The sequence below is a fragment of the Chlorocebus sabaeus genome, chromosome 11, assembly GCF_047675955.1.
Source record: "Chlorocebus sabaeus isolate Y175 chromosome 11, mChlSab1.0.hap1, whole genome shotgun sequence".
NCBI classification, from domain to species: domain Eukaryota; kingdom Metazoa; phylum Chordata; class Mammalia; order Primates; family Cercopithecidae; genus Chlorocebus; species Chlorocebus sabaeus.
In genome coordinates this window covers 54,811,068-54,831,266 of record NC_132914.1, presented here as the reverse complement: position 1 = coordinate 54,831,266, position 20,199 = coordinate 54,811,068, and the positions used below count along the sequence as shown (strand labels likewise).

Sequence of the window (20,199 nt, the reverse complement as noted above, 5' to 3'; positions counted from 1 at the left end):
TTGATGTTTCTTTAGGAGTCCATAGAGGCCACTGTATTCTATTGAAGAACATGTCTAACAGTAACACTACTCAAGAGACCCTGGAAATAATGAAAGAATCAGAAAAAAAACTGGTGGAAGAATCTGTAAACAAAAACAAGTTTATATCTAAGACTCCAAGTAAGGAAGAAATTGAGAAAGAATGTGAAGATACCAGTTTGCGTCAGGAGACACAGGTAAAGATTGGAAGTGCATTATATGCACACTTTTTTTTTTTCCTTTAGAGACAGGGTTACCCAGCTCTGTTACCCAGCCTGGAGTGCAGTGGCACAATTAGGGCACACTGCACTCAAGAGATCCTCCTACCTCAGCCTCCCAAGTAGCTGGGACTACAGGCATGTGCAACCACATCCAGCTAATATAAAAAAATTTCTTTGTAGAGACAGGGTCTCTCTATGTTGCCCAGGCTGGTCTCAAACTCCTGGCCTCAAATGATTCTCCTGTCTTTGCCTCTCAAAATGCTGGGATTGTAGGTGTGAGCCACTGTGCCCGGCCAACATTCTTTATATCTGAATAAAACTGGAAATGTGTAAGAATCAGTCACTTTTAAAAACACTTGATTCTCTTTAAAAACTCCAGCTTCAGCTCTCAAAATAAAATCTTCCATTTTTGTAATGTAGTCCACAATGAAGTCTAAAAAGGACAGTAAAATTCCTAATCTATTTGGACCTGAGTTCACTGGTTCTTGCTGCATTTTGACTTTTTTTATTACCAAAAAATAAACTGTATACAAATACATATTTAACAAGTCATAAAATGACTTATACAATAAACTCTTAAAACTTGAGCTTCCTGGCTTTACACACAGTGTTAAATTCATATCCTGGTTGTGTTAAAGCAGTCAGCATTTTTCTGGGTCAGAAATAGCCTCTGAGCTTGCCACTTGGTAAATGTGAGTAAAAGGAATTTCACTCTTTGTTGGCCATGTTGTTTTTCATCCAAATTCATACTGTAGTACAGAAATGATAGTAGTAGATAGTTAGCCAAACTTCCTCACGGGGTTCTTCTTTGGTTTCTGCCTGGCCAGCCCAAACTCTGAGCCTTCTCTCATCTACCTGTTAGAGCCCTTCCTCTGTGGTCACTGCTGGTTTCTTCTGTTACCCAAGCCCAATAAATCCTTTCCTTCGTGCCCAGGGGTGAAAACTGATTTTGTTATAAGTCAAGAGACAATTAACACTAGCAAGAAGTTAGATTAAAACACAGGAACAACAACATTTTAGAGGATCTGGAAACTTGAAGCATAATTTTTCTGGACAATTCAATTCACATAAGGCTTGTCTTCTTTAAAGATTAAAACAGCAATAATATAAAGGAATGACTTAAAATTAGACAACTCTCTGAGATATTTTGTTCTCTAACTGCCTGCTTTTCTACTGTTTTTCCTCTTACAATTCACCAGTCTCTGCTCTGGCTGTTTTTCCATTATTACATGTGAGTTGTCATTCCCTACCAATTCTACCAGAGTTTGTGGAGACAGTCTGCCACTGTTCCAGCTGTACTTCCAGCCTCCACTGATACAAATAATGAATTTTAAATATTCAGTACAGATAAGTGATGAATGTTTCATTATGTGCTGTCATGTTACATGAAAGATAATAATTAAATGAACTTTTGGGTCTAAGTTATTCTATTCTTAGGACACAATTATAAATGGTGTTCTGAATTTCTGTTTTGTGTACTTGAAGCTAGGCAGAAAAGAAGGGACATCTATAGGTTTTTTTTTTTTTTTTGTTTTGTTTTTGAGGCTGAGTTTCACTCTTGTTGCCCAAGCTGGAGTGCGATGGCACAATCTTGGCTCACTGCAACCTCCGCCTCCTGGGTTCAAGCAATTCTCCTGCCTCAGCCTCCAGGGTAGTTGGAATTACAGGCACCCACGACCATGCCCGGCTAATTTTTTGTATTTTTAGTAGAGGTGGGGTTTTACCATGTTGGCCAGGCTGGTCTTGAACTCCTGACCTCAGGTGATCTGCCTGCCTTGGCTTCCCAAAGTGCTGGGATTGCAGGCGTGAGCTACTGCACCTGGCCCCATCTATAGATTTTGTATGCTTTATGGACACTCACTTAGTTTAAAAATGTCTTCAGGCCAGGCACAGTGGCTCGTGCCTATAATCCCAGCACTTTGGGAGGCCAAGGTGGGCAGATCATTTGAGGTCAGGAGTTCGAGATCAGCCTGGCCAACATGGTGAAATCCTGTCTCTACTAAAAATACAAAAAATTAGCCGGGCATGGTGGCATGTACCTGTAGTCCCAGCTACTCGGGAGGCTGAGGCAGGAGAGTTGCTTGAACCCGGGAGGTGGAGGTCACAGCCAAGATCACTCCACTGCACTCCAGCCTGGGTGACAGAGTGAGACTCCGTCCCACCCCACCCCACCCCCACCCAAAAGGAAAAAAAAAAAAAAAAGTCTTCACCTGGAAATACAAATACAACGTGTCAGGGTTTGGAAGGGGACCTGCCTCCTCTCGAACTTGACTCCTTTTGCTGCTGGTAGAGCAGGTGGGGCTACTGCTGCCATCTACTGGAGCTCGTGTTCCGTTTGCAAAGTGCAGTCTTGTCAGCCTCCCTGGATCCTATGGAACAGTACCTTAAGAAGCGCTCTACTCTCTATCCATTTCCCAACATACCATTTACACCTTCATCAGCACTAAAAATTCTGCTTCTGAGCCAGGCATGTGGCGTGTCCCTGTAATCCCAGCTACTTGGGAGGCTAAAGCAGGAGAATTGCTTGAACCCGGGAGGTGGAGGTTGCAGTGAGTCAAGATTGTACCACTGCACTCCAGCCTGGGTGACAGAGTGAGACCCTGTCTCAAAAAAAAAAAAAAAAAAAAAAAAAAAAAAGAGCATGGCCGGGTGCAGTGGCTCATGCCTATAATCCCAGCACTTTAGGAGACCCAGGCGGATCACCTGAGGTCAGGAGTTCGAGACCAGCTTGGTGGATCACTTGAGGTCAGGAGTTCGAGGCCAACATGGCGAAACCCCATCTCTACTAAAAATGCAAAAATTAGCTGGGCCTGGTGGCGCATGCCTGTAATCCCAGCTACTCAGGAAGCTGAGGCAGGAGAATCACTTGAACCCCTGGGAGGTGGAGGTTGCAGTGGCCTAAAATTGCACCACTGCACTCCAGCCTGGGTGACAGAGCAAGACCCCATCTCAAAAAACAAAAACAAAAAAAAAAAGAAAAAGCATTTCTGCTTCTCCTCTAGTCTTGCCTGGTTTTACACCCTGGAAGTCTCCCCAAGAACCTAAGTGGTCCTTTCAAAGAAGTCCCTGTTATGAATTGGAGCTGAAAAGCTTGGGGAAAAGGGACGTTCATGATATATAATGTATGAGATACATCCTTGGGATCAGCAAGTAAACTCAGAACATCTTTTGCATGGAAACAATGCTATAAAATGCAGGTTCGGAGATTCTGTTTAGAATGGGCAAATCCTCAACACATGCTGAACTTAGGTCCTGTGTCCTTTTTTTTTTTTTGAGATGGAGTCTCGCTCTGTCACCCAGGCTGGAGCACAGTGGCGTGATCTTGGCTCACTGCAACCTCTGCCTCCCAGGTTCAAGTGATTCTCCTGCCTCAGCCTCCCAAGTAGCTGGGACTACAGGTGCATGCCACTATGCCTGGCTAATTTTTGTATTTTTAGTAGAAATGGGGTTTCACCATGTCAGCCAGGCTGGTCTCAATATCCTGACCTCAGGTGATCCACCCACCCTCAGCCTCCTAAAGTGCTGGGATTACCCGAGCCCAGCCAGGAATGTCCTGTAGCCAACTTGGAGGCCAGGCGTGATGGCTCATGCCTGTAATCCCAGCACTTTGGGAGGCTGAGGTGAGTGGATCACAAGGTGAAGAGATCGAGACCATCCTGGCCAAGATGGTGAAATCCTGTCTCTACTAAAAATACAAAAAAATTAGCTGAGTGTGGTGATGCGTGCCTGTAGTCCCAGCTACTCAGGAGGCTGAGGCAAGAGAATCGCTTGAACCCAGGAGGTGGAGGTTGCAGTGAGCCGAGATCGCACCACTGCACTCCAGCCTGGCAACAGAGCGAGACTCCATCTCAAAAAAAAAAAAAAAAAGCCAACTTTGTAAGGCCTCTTAGTTGGGCTTTTCTGCCTTTAAACTTGTAATCCCTTTTGATAAATGTACCATATTGTTTTAGAAAGGTGGTTGTGAAATAAAGAACTGCCTGTGTTAACTCTATGTGTCTTACTGCCTTAAACATTCTATGTGTCTTACTGCCTTAAGCCAAGTCCAGTGTTTCTCAGCATGGTATATTGTGACCTAGTCTCTTGCCTGTCAGCCATCACCTCTGATATCCAGTGCATCAGCATTATCTGATTCCTTGGTCCCTGTTATAAATAGGAGCTGAAAGTTTGGGAAAAGCATGCTTTTGTACATGCTTTCTCTGCCTAGAATGCCCACCTTAGTATTCTTATCCTGACCTCCTCCAATTCCCACTCCTACCAACATCTGTCTAATGCCTATTTATCCTTCGAAACTCAATCTAGATGATGTCTTTCTCTAGGAAGCCTTTGAAAACCTATTGTAGGTCTATATAGTATAATTCTTTGATCAATGTCTGTCTTCCTTACAGAACTATAAGCACTAGGAGGCCCAGGATTAGGTCAGTTTTGGCTCACCATTGTATCTCTAAGGCCAACGCAGGCACATAGCAGGCACTCAATATCTATAAATGTATGAATTTATGGGTTGCTAGGTCTGAGTCAGATGATTCTGCTGTGTGCTCCTGTAGCACTCCATGAGTACCTCTCTAGTACACTTAATGTACTGTATTGTAATTGTCTGTTTGTCTGTCTTCTCCAACAGGATTATGAGTTCCTTTTTGACAAGGTTTGTGCCTTTTATCTCCATATCCTCCAGTAGCTAGCATGATAACACGGTGTATATTAGGCTTTTAATATATGTTTGGCTGTTAAAACTATCCATTCTGGGAAATAAGCAGATTCATTCATATATTGTTGATAACAGTCTAAATTGGTACAACCACTTTGAGGGGCAATTTAGGAATACTTCATAAAAAACTTTTAAATGAACTACAGATATACTATATTTACATATGTATTCAATGATATGGTCGTTGTTTATACTAACAAAAGGTCAGAAACGTCCTAAATGGTGAAACATTAGAGACTGGTAAAATAAGTTATGGTATAGCTATACAGTGGAATACTATGTAGCCATTAAAAATGGGGTAGATCTTCTATAGAATGATATTCATGAAAAAAAGTTTAAAAGCAAGGTTCACAGTAGTATGTACAGTGTATTTTTTATTTTTATTTTTTTGAAACGGAGCCTTTCTCTGTCACTCAGGCTGGAGTACAGTGGTGCAATCTCAGCTCACTGCAACTCCGCCTCCCAAGTTCAAATAATTCTCCTGCCTCAGCCTCCCAAGTAGCTGGGATTACAGGTGCCCACCACCACGCCTGGCTAATTTTGGTATTTTTTTAGTAGAGACAGGGTTTCGCCATGTTGGCCAGGCTAGCCTTGAACTCCTGACTTCAGGTGACTGCCCACCTCGGCCTCCCAAAGTGCTGGGATTACAGGCATGAGCCACTGCCCCCAGCCAATATATTTGATTTTTTTAAAACCTGTGTGTACACATATACTAAGCTTATATATGCATAAAATATTCCTGGGATATCCAAAAGAACTTCAATACTGGTTGACCATTTAGGAGAGAACCAAGTATCTGGGGGACAATTACAATTGTCTCATCTACAATTGTGAAAGGAGACTTACTGTTCTATATATACTCCCATTGTGCCTTTTGAATGTTTGTGCCATGTGTATGTATTGCCTGTTTGAAAAAGTAGTGACAAATACTGCTTCATACTTCTGGACTATGAATCTTCCCTTACTGCAACAGATCTTACCACTGAGCCAGATCCACCATCATTTCTTTTTCTTTCCATCCACCTTCTCAGTTCTCCATTTTGCATTGTGGCCATGTTATTTGCTAACTAGTGAAGAAGACCAAGAAAAGAGAAATCCTCACCCACCCAAGGCCATGCTGGTACTCTGTCTCTGACTTGTTTCCCTTCCCCTATCCTCCTGCCTCAGTTCCCTCTACGTCCCATTGGAGTTCCATTCCAAACATCTCAGAACTCCTAAGTGCCTCATCCCTATATATAACCCTACCCAACCTCTTCCCAAAAGCCCCCATTTTGACTTCTCAGATGTTTACAAATCTTATTAATTGGCTGTTCCTTCCTTATCCCACCTTATACCTTCATTCTTTATCTTCCTCAGTTTCTGTCCTGCCCCTTATCCACTCTCTCCCCTTTGCTCTGAAGGTCTTATCCCTGTCTTTTATGCTCCCTGCTTTGTATCCTGATACTCAGGGAGGGAGGCATTTGGGAAGAAGACTCTTCATTGCATTTTTGCAGCTATAGGAACAGATATTTTGGGTATCCCAAGTTGGAACAATGAATGTGTGTGTTGTCCTATAAAGATGTTATTATAATTGATGGTTAGGGGCCATATTTCATATCCATTATGGGTTAAATAGGCTTCTGTGAACAGGTTTGGGGGAAAAAACACTCTTTCATGCTGTGGTAGTGACATTTCCAGAAGCATCCTAAATAGGACAGGATACCATGGTTTGTCCAAAAGTAGCTTTTGTCAGTCTGTGAAATAGGCCAACAAAATCAGTGTCTTCCAACTTTTTTTTTTTTTTTTTAATGGTTTTTGTTTTGTTTTGTTTTTGAGATAGGGTTTGGCTCTTGTCACCCAGGCTGGAGTGCAATAGCATGATCTCGGCTCACTGTAACTTCTGCTTCCCAGACTTAAGCCATCCTGCCACCTCAGACTCCCAGGTACCTGGGACTACAGGTGCATGCCACCACACATGGATAATTTTTTTTCTTTTTCCTTTTCTTTTTTCCTTTCTTTTTTCTTTTCTTTTTTTGTAGAGATGGGATTTCACCTTGTTGCCCAGGCTGGTCTCAAACTCCTGAGCTCAAGGGATCCGCCTGCCTCGGCCTCCTGAAGTGCCGGGGTTACAGGCATGAGCCACCACATCTGACCATCTTCTGATTCTCTTACTTAATGGTGAATGGTGATTTGACTGTAGATGGCCTGTAGTCCCTTTCCAGTCACAGTTGCTAGAGTTGTAGATTGTAGGGAGAAACTCACATCAATTAGTCTTCATCATGGTTTGGCTGTTGTTGTAATGGTTTTTACAGTTAGTGCTTTTTCTTTCTAAACATGTGTTGTTTTTAACTTACATGTTGATTTTCTTCCACCTTTAATATTTTCCAATTCCCTTCTAACAGAGGCGGACATCTAACCATGGTCATGCCAGGAAAAGAGCCAAGGTGAGAGCCCTTCCTCTGTAGCTTCTTTTCTAATGTTATTAGTAATACATTTCACAAGTGGACTTGTCGTGAATATCTAGTTTGTTCAGATTATGTAGGCAGAGTTTTCTCAACTGTATTCTGTACCCCAATTATGAACCTGCATAATACATACATGTACACCTACACATACACACCTCTGATGGAAACTGTATGCATACATAGGTGTATACACATTTGATGCCTGAAAGGCTGCCCAGCTGGAGCCTTCCACAGAGCCTGAAAGAACTGGATACTAGTTGTGCTGAAATATCAGTTTCTCTGCTCACTCCTAACTTCTCTAGGAGAATGGCTGCTTATATGAGTCTTTTTATTCCCCTTCCTTTTTTTTTTTCCCTTGTAAATTTTCTTTAAGATTAAATCCTGCCCACTAAGAAAAATGACTCAACATTTTTGGATATCCTAAAAATACAGGCCTTTTTTTTTCCTGCTAATGTTTTACTTTTTTTTTTTTTTTTTTTTTTTTTTTTGGAGTTTTTTGCTCTGTTGCCCAGGCTTGAGTGCAACGGCGCAATCTTGGCTCACTGCAACTTCCGCCTCCCGGGTTCAAGCGATTCTCCTGCCTCAGCCTCCCAAGTAGCTGAGCTTATAGGCATGCATTAGCATGCCCGGCTAATTTTGTATTTTTAGTAGAAACGGGGTTTCACCATGTTGGTCAGGCTGGTTTGGAGCTCCTGACCTCAAGTGATCCGCCTACCTCAACCTCCCAAAGTACTGGGATTACAGGCATGAGCCACCACGCCCAGCTTCGAACTCTCAACCTCAGGTGATCTACCTGCCTCGGCCCCACAAAGTGCTAGGATTACAGGCATGAGCCACCATGCCTGGCCATTTTTCTTTTTTTTTTGAGATGGAGTCTCACTCTGTAGCTGGAGTGCTGTGGTGCGATCTCGGCTCACTACAACCTCCGCCTTCCTTGTTCAAGTGATTCTCATGCCTCAGCCTCCCAAGTAGCTGGGCTTACAGGCACACACCACTATGCCAGGCTAATTTTTGTGTTTTTAGTAGAGATGGGATTTTGCCATGTCACCCAGGCTGTTCTCGAACTCCTGGGCTGAAGCGATCCACCTGTCTTGGCCTCACAAAGTGCCAGGATTACAGGCATGAGCCACTGTACCCAGCTAACTTAATGTTTCACTTTTTAGGGGCAGGAAGAGGATTTTGCTTTTAATCATTACATGATACAATTAGCACCTCACAGATTATTTTAAGCAGAGTTATCAGGGAAGACTACATGTGTTAGTATGTGATAGGAAGCAGTAAAGTATTAAATTTTTCTTGCATTGGGAAGAATTGCCTCCAAAAGTAATAATTAAGGTTGGCTACTCTGTTCCTCCAAAAAAATAATGATAGAATTTGGAGAGTGGCTCAGCTACTGTGTGACTTTAGTTTGAAGAAGGCCAAGAACTAAAAATTGGCTCTGTGGCTTGTCTTGCATGGCCTGATCCATAGTGATGGGCTTGATGTTAAAGTTCAAAACAGAGGTTACTTACTGCTACTTTATTTCCTCTCAAATTTTTTGGGATAAGTAAGACAGCTATTATCTCCATTTTACAGATGAGGAAACTTGGGCTATAGGGATTGAGTGGCTTAACAAAGTGCATTCAGTAGCAAGTGGCAGAATTAGGCGTAAAGTTAATTCTTCAGGCTCACAAGTTCTTTCCTCTGTACTGCACTACCTGGAGCATACCTGTCATGTTTTGTGCTTTGGTGTTTATTGTAATCCTTGGTTTTATTGTGTATTGAGTCTCAGTAAATGTTTATAGGTAGATTTCTGATGAGTCACCCTACAGTTTTTAGCTTTGGGTGGGTCACTAGGAGAGAAATGATTTGCATAGTGGATTTCTGATATTTTTGGGATTCACCAGCTAGCAGAAGTAAAGCGGGCAAATTAGGTTTTGTTGTATTAAATCCCAAGTATTAATAAAGTTTTATCTATCTTTTTTTTGTTTGTTTTTTTTTTTGGTTTTTTGAGATAGGGTCTCACTCTGTTGCCCAGGTTGGAGTGCAGTAGCATGATCACAGCTCACTGCAGCCTCAACCTCCCAGGCTCAAGCAGTGCTTCCACCTCAGCCTCCCGAGTAGCTGGGACCACAGTCATGTGCCACCATAGCCAGCTAATTTTTTATTTTATTTTATTTTATTTTTTGAGATGGAGTCTTGCTCTGTCGCCCAGGCTGGAGTGCAGTGGCGCAATCTCGGCTCACTGCAACCTCCGCCTCCTGGGCTCACGCCATTCTCCTGCCTCAGCCTCCCGAGCAGCCGGGACTACAGGTGCCCGCCACCACACCCGGCTAATTTTTTTGTATTTTTAGTAGAGACAGGGTTTCACCGTGTTCGCCAGGATGGTCTCGATCTCCTGACCTCGTGATCCGCTTGCCTCGGCCTCCCAAAGTGCTGGGATTACAGGCATGAGCCACTGCGCCCGGCCAATTTTTAAAAAATATTTTTTAGAGATAGGGTCTCACTATGTTGCCCAGACTGTGACCTACTGGCCTCAAGTGGTCCTCCTACCTTGGCCTTCCGAAATGCCAGGTTTACAGGTGTGAGCCACCATGCTTGGCCTGTCTTTCTCTTACTCTTTTTTTTTTTTTTGAGACAGAGTGTTGCTCTGTCACCCAGGCTGGAGTGCAGTGGCCGGATCTCAGCTCACTGCAAGCTCCACCTCCCAGGTTTACGCCATTCTCCTGCCTCAGCCTCCCGAGTAGCTGGGACTACAGGCGCCCGCCACCTCGCCCGGCTATTTTTTTGTATTTTTTAGTAGAGACGGGGTTTCACCATGTTAGCCAGGATGGTCTCGATCTCCTGACCTTGTGATCCGTCCGTCTCGGCCTCCCAAAGTGCTGGGATTACAGGCTTGAGCCACCGCGCCCGGCCTCTCTTACTCTTTTCTTAGACACTTCTTTCCATACTCTTGGCATCTCAGGTTTAGAATCATTTAGCATTTATTGTCTACTGTATGCTAAGCACTATTTAATGATATGTATATTTTCATAGTATATATTATCTAATTCTCATAACAGGTTTTTAGATAATTTTAGGTATTTATCGCCATTTTCCTGAGGAAAAACAGAGACCTGGAGAGGTAAGGTAATTTGCTCAGGGTCTCATAGCTTGTGAGTACAAAACCAGGAGTTGAAGCTAGGACTTTTGGCTCTCAGCCCCATTGTGTTTCTACTATGCTATGTTGATGTGTATTTGCATAAAGTTCTGAGACTGAAATTAGAGTACGGGGCTGAAGAGAGAAGAAGAGGGCTAAGTGAAATAGTTTCCTACCATCTGTCCACGTAGCCAGTTTGTACATGTCTACTGTTGTAAGCAAGAGAAGTATCTTTCAAGTGAATCAGGAACTGGTGAGTAGGACCCATTTGAAAAAAACCCTTGTTTAATGGAAACAGCAACTAACAGAGCCAAAGAGGACACTTTTCAGCCAAAGACTTTCTGAATATTCACCAAGGGAAGAAAGATATAAGATATATATAAAAAAAAACAAAACTGAAAATTTTTTTTTCAGTCTAATTCCAAGCTAAAGTTGGTGCGCAGCCTGGCAGTGTGTGAGGAGTCCTCCACCCCATTTGCTGATGGGCCATTAGAAACCCAGGTAGGTCATTTGCAGGAGTAAGTGTGGCTTTTGCGCTTGGCAGTTTTTTGGTAAAATGTAGTACAGCAATCACAGCAACATCAGACTTGAAAATCAGGGTAGAAGGTAATTCAGAACAAAGCTGTTGTACTAAAACAGGGCATGGTCTCTCCTCCCACCTGCGGGTTCCAGTGGCAGTGGCAGTGCTGACAGATCTGTGCCAGGGAGGAGGGAAACCCTAAAAAAGAAAAAAGAAAATAACCCCAGCATAGTTGACAGCATGAAGTATAGGACTTCATATCTTGACCACCTAGGATGATGCAGACAAGAAGATCCCAGAGCTAGATCTTATTTTCTTATGTGTACCCTCCCGCTCTGGTGGTTAGAACCATTCCCATCCACACCTATGCCAAGAACAGCCTGTGTAATTTGAGCTCTCCATAAAGTAGGCTGTGCTTGCTGGCAGAAAAAGCTGTGCCTCTACCCTCTTGACAGAACAAAATTAAAACAGTTTAATTAGCAAAATAACACTAATCTGTAAGAGAGAGCTGCCACCCCAATATTTACCTTCTTTGAGATTCCAAGGGAGCTGCAAGAAAGTTAAAATCCTTTTCCCCCTTTGATTATCCTTTTTCCTCTTAAGGATATAATTCAATTGCACATCAGTTGCCCTTCTGACAAGGAGGAAGAAAAGTCCACAAAAGATGTCTCTGAAAAGGAAGACAAGGACAAAAACAAAGAAAAGATCCCAAGAAAGATGCTGTCCAGAGGTGAGGAGTTTTTCCCATCTCTTACCTGTTCTAGGGCTGTGCCCTTTACTTTTATCCTGAAGCTTGGTACCTGCTAGCCTTACTGGCCCATCAATTTGTAGTGTTCTGCTAACTTGGTTGCTTGAGGAGATGGCTAACTAGGTTACTTTCTTTGTTTCTTTAACTGAACCTGCCTTAGGAGCTCACATGCCACAGACAGCTACTCCATATGCATTGGCATTATCCACGGGAGGACAATGTAGTCAATTCTGATTTTACTTGTGCTCTGGAATAATGGTGACATTGATCATCATTGGTAGCAAATCCTCCAGATGCCATTTATATTTTGGTTTGGGGATGGCTAGGGTGATATTTGTTTATTTATTTTTATTTTTATTTCTTTGAGACAGAGTCTCCCTCTGTCGCCCAGGCTGGAGTGCAGTGGCATGATCTTGGCTCACTGCAACCTTTGCCTCCCAAGTTCAAGCGATTTTCTTGCCTCAGCCTCCTGAGTAGCTGGGACTACAGGCACATGACACCACACCTAGCTAACTTTTGTATTTTTGTAGAGATATTTAGTTTCACTATGATGGCAGGCTGGTCTCGAACTCCTAACCTCAGGTGATCTACCTACCTCGACCTCCCAAAGTGCTGGGATTACAAGTGTGAGCCACTGCACCTGGCCTGGTGTTTTGTTTTGTTTTGTTTTTAAATAATGCAGATTTGTCTCTAATTATTCGATTGTCTTTGCCTTTAAACTCTTGTACTGGTAGCAAAAAGACATAGTCCATAAAAATGATAATTGATTAGAAAAGGCAAACAGGATTAAAAAATAATGTTTGGGCATATTTACTGAGATTCTGGAAAATTCAGCCCTGACTGCCCTTACCTGGAATTTATTTTCCTTAATAAAACCTGCTTTGTTTTGATCAGGACATTCAGTAAATACCTATTGATGACAGATGGCTTTTCAGTGTAATATTTATGTAATACTATGGCCCAGATTCTTTCTTCTGTCATTTTGATGTGGAATTTTGGGGTCTAGCACATCAAGGTCATCCTGGATTTTATGTTAAAACCCTGGAAGTTTGATTTTGCTTTCCTATTCTTGTATCTCTTGGTTAGGTTGTGGACTTCTGCTTAGGATTAGATAGCATGCAAAGCAGTTTCATTTATTTTAAATTTCTTTTGTTTTGGTGGTTCTAGACTCCAGCCAGGAATATACGGACTCCACTGGAATAGACCTACATGAATTTCTTGTAAATACACTGAAAAAGAACCCAAGGTAATAACATGATGGGTATAAGAGGAAAAGGGGTTAGAGGATAGCAAGATTCCAAGAGGCCAAATGGCTTTCCAGAATTTTTCCATTCTTAGAATCTAGGATGCTCATCTCCCTGTCCCCCCAGTATTTGTCAGGTATAGTTTTATATTCTGTGAGGGATTCAAAATACTCTCACATTGAGGTTTCTGTTTTCAGAAGAATTGGGAAAAATTCTGTGAAAGAAGAATGCAGAAACAGAGAAATATGAAGGCTTGGAAGTACAGTGATTAAAAAGCACACATTGGGAGTGATAGAGGAGCTAAAATAAAAAGCACAGAAAGAAAAAACAGTTGATTGTACATAAGCTAAATTATAATTTCTTTAAAATTCTGTATATAACAAGATGGAATATAGAATGACGATTAGATTTATAACATGTATTTATATGAATATGTTGCTAACAGTGAGATTTCTGATATGGTATAACAAAGTATATGATTAGAGGACCTGCAAAATGTATACTCGGGTTGTTTTTCTTTTTAAAAATATTATAAAACAGGCAAGTGAGGCTTAGCAGCGTTATGGTTCATTACTGGGTTTGGATATATACCTTTTTCAACTTCTATAATGAGCAAGTTGTGTTTTCAATCCCTGCTTTCAATGTCTATGGGAGGGCTGCTTTTTGTTTTGTTTTGTTTTAATCTTTTTTAAACAGGGACAGAATGATGCTGCTAAAATTAGAACAGGAGATTCTGGAATTTATTAACGACAACAAGTAAGTTACTTGCATGAAATACATATTTAGATGTGGGAGGGGGCACTGGAAATAAATTTAGGTACAATTTTAGGAGATGTTTCCCTTGAAGTGTGATTTTTGAAAACATACTGAAGTTTTTAAGTTATTATGTAGATTTCAGTTGAAAAATAATTTATATCTTTTCATCAGCTCGCCCTTGTCCCAGATTTTACTATTCTTAAATGTCTTCCTTTTTCTTTATCAAACATCATCTAGGTGGGTGGGACCTAGGGCTTAATAAGTAGTCTTTTTTTTTTGAGACAATCTTTCTTTGTCGCCTAGGCTGGAGTGCCATGGTAGTCTTGACTCACTGCAATTCTGCCTCCTGGGTTCAAGTGATTCTTGTACCTCAGCCATTGTGTAGCTGGGATGATAGGCACATGCCTAGTTAATTTTTGTATTTTTTGTAGAGATGAGGTTTTGCCGTGTTGACCAGGCTGGTCTTGAACTCCTAAACTCAATTGATCCACCCGCCTCGGCCTCCCGAAGTGCTGGGATTATGGGCATGAGCCACTGCACCCAGCAATGAGTAGTCTTAATGAGGAAAGTAGGTCATAGTAATCTGCAGAATACTGTAGATAAAGAAACTGAGAGAAACCTGTTTGGTTCCCATTTAGTAAATATCCATATTTCTTATGTCTGTTTCTCCTAAGAAACTTTCCACTTTAGACACTCGTAAGAAAAATTAAAATTGGTTGTTATTGCAGTTGTTTGTCTTATTTCACTTTTTTCCCCCGTGTTTCCCTTCAGTAATCAGTTCAAGAAGTTCCCTCAGATGACCTCATATCACCGGATGCTATTACACCGGGTAGCTGCCTATTTTGGGATGGACCACAATGTTGATCAAACTGGGAAAGCTGTCATCATCAACAAAACTAGTAACACAAGAATGTAAGGGAGGAAACCATGGTTTGGGAAGACTTCCTTGGGATAACCTGCTGGGTTGGAAGAGGAAGGTGTAGGATCAGGATGTCTCTTGCAGATGGCCGGGCGTGGTGGCTCACGCCTGTAATCCCAGCACTTTGGGAGGCCAAGATGGGAAGACTGCTTGAAGCCAGGAGTTCGAGACCAGCCTGGTCAACATAGCAAGATACCATCTCTATTACTTTTTTTAAAAAAAAGTTTTAAAATAGCCGGGCGCAGTGGCTCACACCTGTAATCCCAGCATTTTGGGAGGCCGAGGCGGGTGGATCATGAGGTCAGGAGTTCAAGACCAGCCTGGCCAAGCTGTCTTGAAGCCAGCCTCTCTACTAAAAATATAAAAATTAGCCGGGCGCAGTGGCAGGTGCCTGTAATCCCAGCTACTCGGGAGGCTGAGGCAGGAGAATCGCTTGAACGCCAGCGGCAGAGGTTGTGGTGAGCCGAGATCACGCCATGCACTCCAGCTTGGGTGATAGAGTGAGACTCCATCTCAAAAAATATATATATATTTTTAAGTATTTTGCGGGGAAGGGGTTTGGGGTTGGGGTTGGTTATATAATTAATTCCTACTCTTTCTGAGGCCTTGGAGATAGATTCTAGAGGGACTGGAGATAGATTCTAGAGGGTTTCAGGAAGTCTGGCCTTAGCCTCTCTTCACTGATAGGACAGATATAACTATGGAGGAAGAGAAGTTATAGATGTATAAAGAACAGACCCTGAGGATTTCATTAAAACCTGCATGTGACTTTTTGGATTCCTTACTCCAGAAATTCCCTGAGTGTGAGTTGTGTAATTTAGGAGAGCTGTACCTAATAGGTCTGCTTCCTAACAAAAGGGTCTTTGTCCTCCTTTCCTTTCACATTTCTCTCCAAATCTCAGCCCTGAACAGAGGTTTTCAGAACATATAAAGGATGAGAAGAATACAGAATTTCAACAGAGGTTCATTCTCAAGAGAGATGATGCCAGTATGGACCGAGATGATAACCAGGTGAAGAATGGAAAGGGGTGGGCCTATACAGAGAGATTGCAGTAAGAGAAACTGGGAAGGGAGAAGAATTTTTGTGGGATGGAGAAAACTCAAAATATCTTAGTACGGAGAAATGTATTGAGCTATACTGAGTTGGCTTTGGCTTAATGTTGAGAACTGTTTATTTGTTGAACTGGATGCCACCCTCTTAGCCCTAGAAAGACATGGTGCTGAGGTTTGCTAGGTGATCTCATTTGGCCTGGAACTCCTTGGGTCTGCCACTGACTTCTAACACCACATCATTTGGAATAAAGCAAGGTTGATCCCTGCCTCAGCCTTGATCCAGCTGTTGGTTTCATTCTTTTTTTTTTTTTTTCTTTAATAGTTAGAGATTTCTTTGGGAACCACAAAAAGCTACTTTGTCCCACTTCGCTCTTATCCTAGCTTAGGGCTAGCCTTGAACTGGCAAAGTTGTGATCTAATTTACCCAATTATAAAAGTGTTTCTGATCCCTTTCTGCAAACTCCTTAATCTTTTTCCAACTCCTTCCACCAAGGTGAGTGAGTTAATTTGACATTTGATGCTGGGAACCTCAGATAGATCCCCTTTGTGATCCACTGCTGTGGGAATAAGAAGGGAACAACCTATCCTGTCCCTTTAAATGGGCCTGGCTATTGCTTTGACCTCAAGCCTATCCTTTAGATAGTAAGTGATTATTTGGGGGTTAGCTAAGAAGGTTTAGATCCAGCCTGCCTCTGCTTGGCCTCCAAAAGGGATTAGATTTGAAGACCATGGTTGAGTAGAGCCTACATGAATCTTGCTAATTAGTAACTATAATAATATCTTACCTCTAGTGTCAAAATTAGTTTTCTTGGGATATTGTATGGTCTTGAGACCAGGACCTTTCCTGCTTGCTACTTGAGTATTTGAGGGAGTCCTTTTGAGAAAAGTGCCATTATCTACTATGGACAAACACGCTGGGACTGATTGAAATCAAAGAAACATACAAAAAGACAAAATTTTAAAAACGAGAAAGAGCCTTTCCATCCTGATGCCCTTCTCCATTTTCCAAAACCCTTTTTCTGTGGATCAGGAATTATTCAGGCCTAGAGGCACATTGGGGCAAAGTGGAGTCTGTCCCTATTGTGAACTTTTCATCTCTCAGCTTCAGGCTTGATCCAATAGGGTTGTTTCTGTGTACTTTCTGTCTGTGATGTTAATAATAAGCATAATAATTGTTATCTTATTGAGTGTTTTCCCTGAACTAGGCTGTGTTCTAAACACATTGTATGCATTATCTCTTTTAATCCTTTTCACAACCCAATACGGATGGGGGTTATTATCCCCACTTTACATATAAGAAAACTGAGGCTAAGAGATGTTAAGTTACTTGCGTAAAGTTATATTGCTGGGAGGTGGTAGAGCTGAGATTCTGCCTGACCTCAAAGCCCATTATGTTCTTTCTACTTTGCCATTGGTTTACCTAGGGGCTGAGGACAATATAGCTCCTTGAGGTCCTGTGTCTTCTTGGAATTGATTTATAAAAGGACATTTGGTAGGATTTAGGTTCTTGAAGCTAATGAGAACTAAATCTAGGCAAGGTTGATATTCTTGAAGTTATGGCTACCTTTGGAGATTGGTAAAGATCAGGAAGACCAGCCTAGAGCAGCAATCTCCTTAGTTGCTTCTTGTGAAGCTTTCAAAGCCTCTGGAGTGGAAGTCAGAATCTTTTATAATCTGGTGATATTCATTTGATGAGTTTTCTCCCTTAGAACTCCTTGCCTTCAAGAGCAGTACGGATAAGGATACTCTTATTACACCCTACCCTGGACAGTGTTGACCAGTTTCAGGCCAGGAGAGGAAAGATCATGATGAGGATTTAGATGGTAGGCTACTCAGAGGTGGTGATTTGCCCAGCCATCCCTTCTGGTTACCTCACTACATTTTCTAGAGAATGTAAGGTTCTTCTCTATCCTCCATTTTCTTCTTTTCCTTGTCGATCTCTCTATCTCTCCCCTTCCTCCACTGTACCTTACTTCTCTTCCTTTCTCTGCCCCTCTTTCTATCTGTTCTCCTTTTCTTTCTCTTTGTATTGCTCTGTTCTCTTTCTTCTTTATTTCTGTAATTTGTCTCTCCCCTTCCCCACCTCCAGTTAATATAGTTAAGATTAGGAAAAAAATGCTTAGACTTTGAGTTTAGCTTCGCCCTTGGGATTTCATTTCCAAGGCCCTCTTTGCTGAGCTGTGTGTGATTTGGGTCTTCAGGCCATGGCATTAGTGATTAATGAGGAATAATGCCAGGTGCTAGTTCTATAAACCTCCTCCTCTATGTTCAGCTCTGCTAAACACCTGTTTCTTCTCCCATTTCAGCTTCCGTCTATCCTTTGCTTTCCCTCTAAAGCAGTGTTGTCCCTTTTCCCAGGGCTATTTTCTCGATCCTTACTGACTGGAGGCTACCTGATTACTAGAGGGAAGCAACCCAGTCCTTATAAATAGTTGTTATTCTTGATACTGGGTGGGTGGGAGGGGTGGGGAGATGGAGAGTCCCCAGCCATCCAGAAAACCTGATCTCCCAAACTGCATGGTCAGATGTACCCAGTGAAACCTCTCCAGGACTGGAAATTTTATTCTTTTTTTTTTTCCATTTTTTTGATGGCAACTATAAACTTTCCCGGTTTCTCTTCCTTGCTGGTGTGCAGTGAGCTTGCAGTACGAGGAGAACTTAACTAGCTTAATTCTGCTCATCGATCTAGATCAGAGTTCCATTGCAGGATGGAAGGAGGAGCAAGTCAATAGAAGAGAGAGAGGAGGAATATCAAAGGGTCCGAGAGAGAATATTTGCCCGAGAGGTAAGTGTAGCATCTGAGAGTTGTCAGCCCATAGCTTTTAGCTCTTAAACGTTGGAACTGTGAATGGAATGAACCCTCCACAAATGTTTTTGGGTTTGTTTGTTTGTTTGTTTTATTTTAACCAACATCAGCCAACCCCAGATTTGATCTCTAAAACTAAATGTGGCTTATTGGGAAGCTGCAGATTTTCACTTATATTGTTTCAATACATTCTGCCATATGGTATACAAAGAGAACTAAAACTTGGAGTGGCTGAATTTGGTAAATTTGCCTAGACTGAAAATAGAAATGGTTTTGGCAGGGTCTGAATCTTGCCTCTAAAACCCTCCTCCTGCTTACCCTCTTTCACTCCCTCTATCCATTTTAGGCATCTTTGCTTCTAAGTGGAAGACATAGTGTTCACACAGGCTGTACATTCATCTTGTTTGACCAGCCTCATTTGTAGGATATGTTGGTGATTGTTAGAGCACAGGTCTGGCATCCATTCTCTATGAGCTCCACATTCTGCATGCACAGAGAGTACCACTATTCCCTCTAGTCTCTACCTGAAAAGGAAGTCTCTTTCTTCCTATATTTCTTACCTTGCTTCCTACAGCAGGACTAGCTCCTAGGGCTAAAAGCCAACATGAATCAGTTTAGGCAACGTTATTCTTAAATGTGTGGGCCACATCAAATATACTTGGTACCCCTGTATCTGGTTGCCTTTGCCTATCAGATTGAAGAGAAGAATAGCAGAAATTCAGGAAACATTGTGGGTGTACAAGAGGGAAACAAATCTCCAGAAAATGTAGTATCCAGATATGAGCACCATCTCACAATCACATGAGTAACAAAAGAGGGAAAACCAGTCTCCCTTCATTGTCAAAAGATGGTCAGGGTTTTCTTTGTTTTTTATTTTTATTTATTTATTTATTTATTTATTTTATTTTATTTTATTTTATTTTTTATTTATTTTTTTTTTGAGACGGAGTCTTGCTCTGTTGCCCGGGCTAGAGTGCAGTGGCCGGATCTCAGCTCACTGCAAGCTCCGCCTCCCGGGTTTACGCCATTCTCCTGCCTCAGCCTCCCGAGTAGCGGGGACTACAGGCGCCCGCCACCTCGCCCGGCTAGTTTTTTGTGTTTTTAGTAGAGACGGGGTTTCACTGTGTTAGCCAGGATGGTCTCGATCTCCTGACCTCGTGATCCGCCCGTCTCGGCCTCCCAAAGTGCTGGGATTACAGGCTTGAGCCACCGCGCCCGGCCTATTTATTTTTTAGATAGGGTTTTGCTTTGTCACCCAGGCTGCAGTACAGTGGCACAGTCACAGCTCACTGCAGCTTCAGCCTCCTGGGCTCAAGTGATCCTCTTGCCTCAGCCTTCCGAGTAGCTGGGATTACAGGCACGCATTACCACGCCTGGCTAACTTTTTTATTTTTTGTAGAGATGGGGTCTCACTATGTTGCCTAGACTGGTCTCAAACTCCTGTGCTCAAGTGATCCTTTCACCTCAGCCTCCTAAAGTGCTGGGATCATAGGCATGAGCCACTGTGCCTGGCAAAAGATGGTCAGTTTTAATCAATATACTTAGATGAACACTACTCTCTTCCCATTCTCCCATTCTCCCCTTCTCACGAGGGAAATATAAATATATATATATAGATATAGATATAGAGATACATATCTTTTCATC

At 42.2% G+C, this 20,199-nt stretch overlaps 1 protein-coding gene across 12 annotated transcripts in view; it reads left to right on the top strand.

Annotated features, from left to right (window-relative positions):
* R3HDM2 (R3H domain containing 2) overlaps positions 1-20,199 on the top strand; it is a 179,319-nt gene that overhangs the window by 120,150 nt on the left and 38,970 nt on the right. For 7 of the 12 annotated variants that reach the window (XM_073020880.1, XM_073020877.1, XM_073020879.1 and 4 more), the window contains 10 exons: positions 16-215; positions 4,858-4,881; positions 7,326-7,367; positions 10,921-11,007; positions 11,630-11,756; positions 12,942-13,020; positions 13,715-13,774; positions 14,546-14,686; positions 15,596-15,704; positions 18,436-18,531. In XM_073020880.1, the coding sequence (XP_072876981.1) occupies positions 51-215; positions 4,858-4,881; positions 7,326-7,367; positions 10,921-11,007; positions 11,630-11,756; positions 12,942-13,020; positions 13,715-13,774; positions 14,546-14,686; positions 15,596-15,704; positions 18,436-18,531 (930 nt within the window). In that variant the 5' untranslated portion in view covers positions 16-50. The remainder of the gene's footprint in view (positions 1-15; positions 216-4,857; positions 4,882-7,325; positions 7,368-10,920; positions 11,008-11,629; positions 11,757-12,941; positions 13,021-13,714; positions 13,775-14,545; positions 14,687-15,595; positions 15,705-18,435; positions 18,532-20,199) is intronic. The other 5 variants (XM_037996905.2, XM_037996901.2, XM_073020875.1 and 2 more) reach the window with 4 other exon arrangements.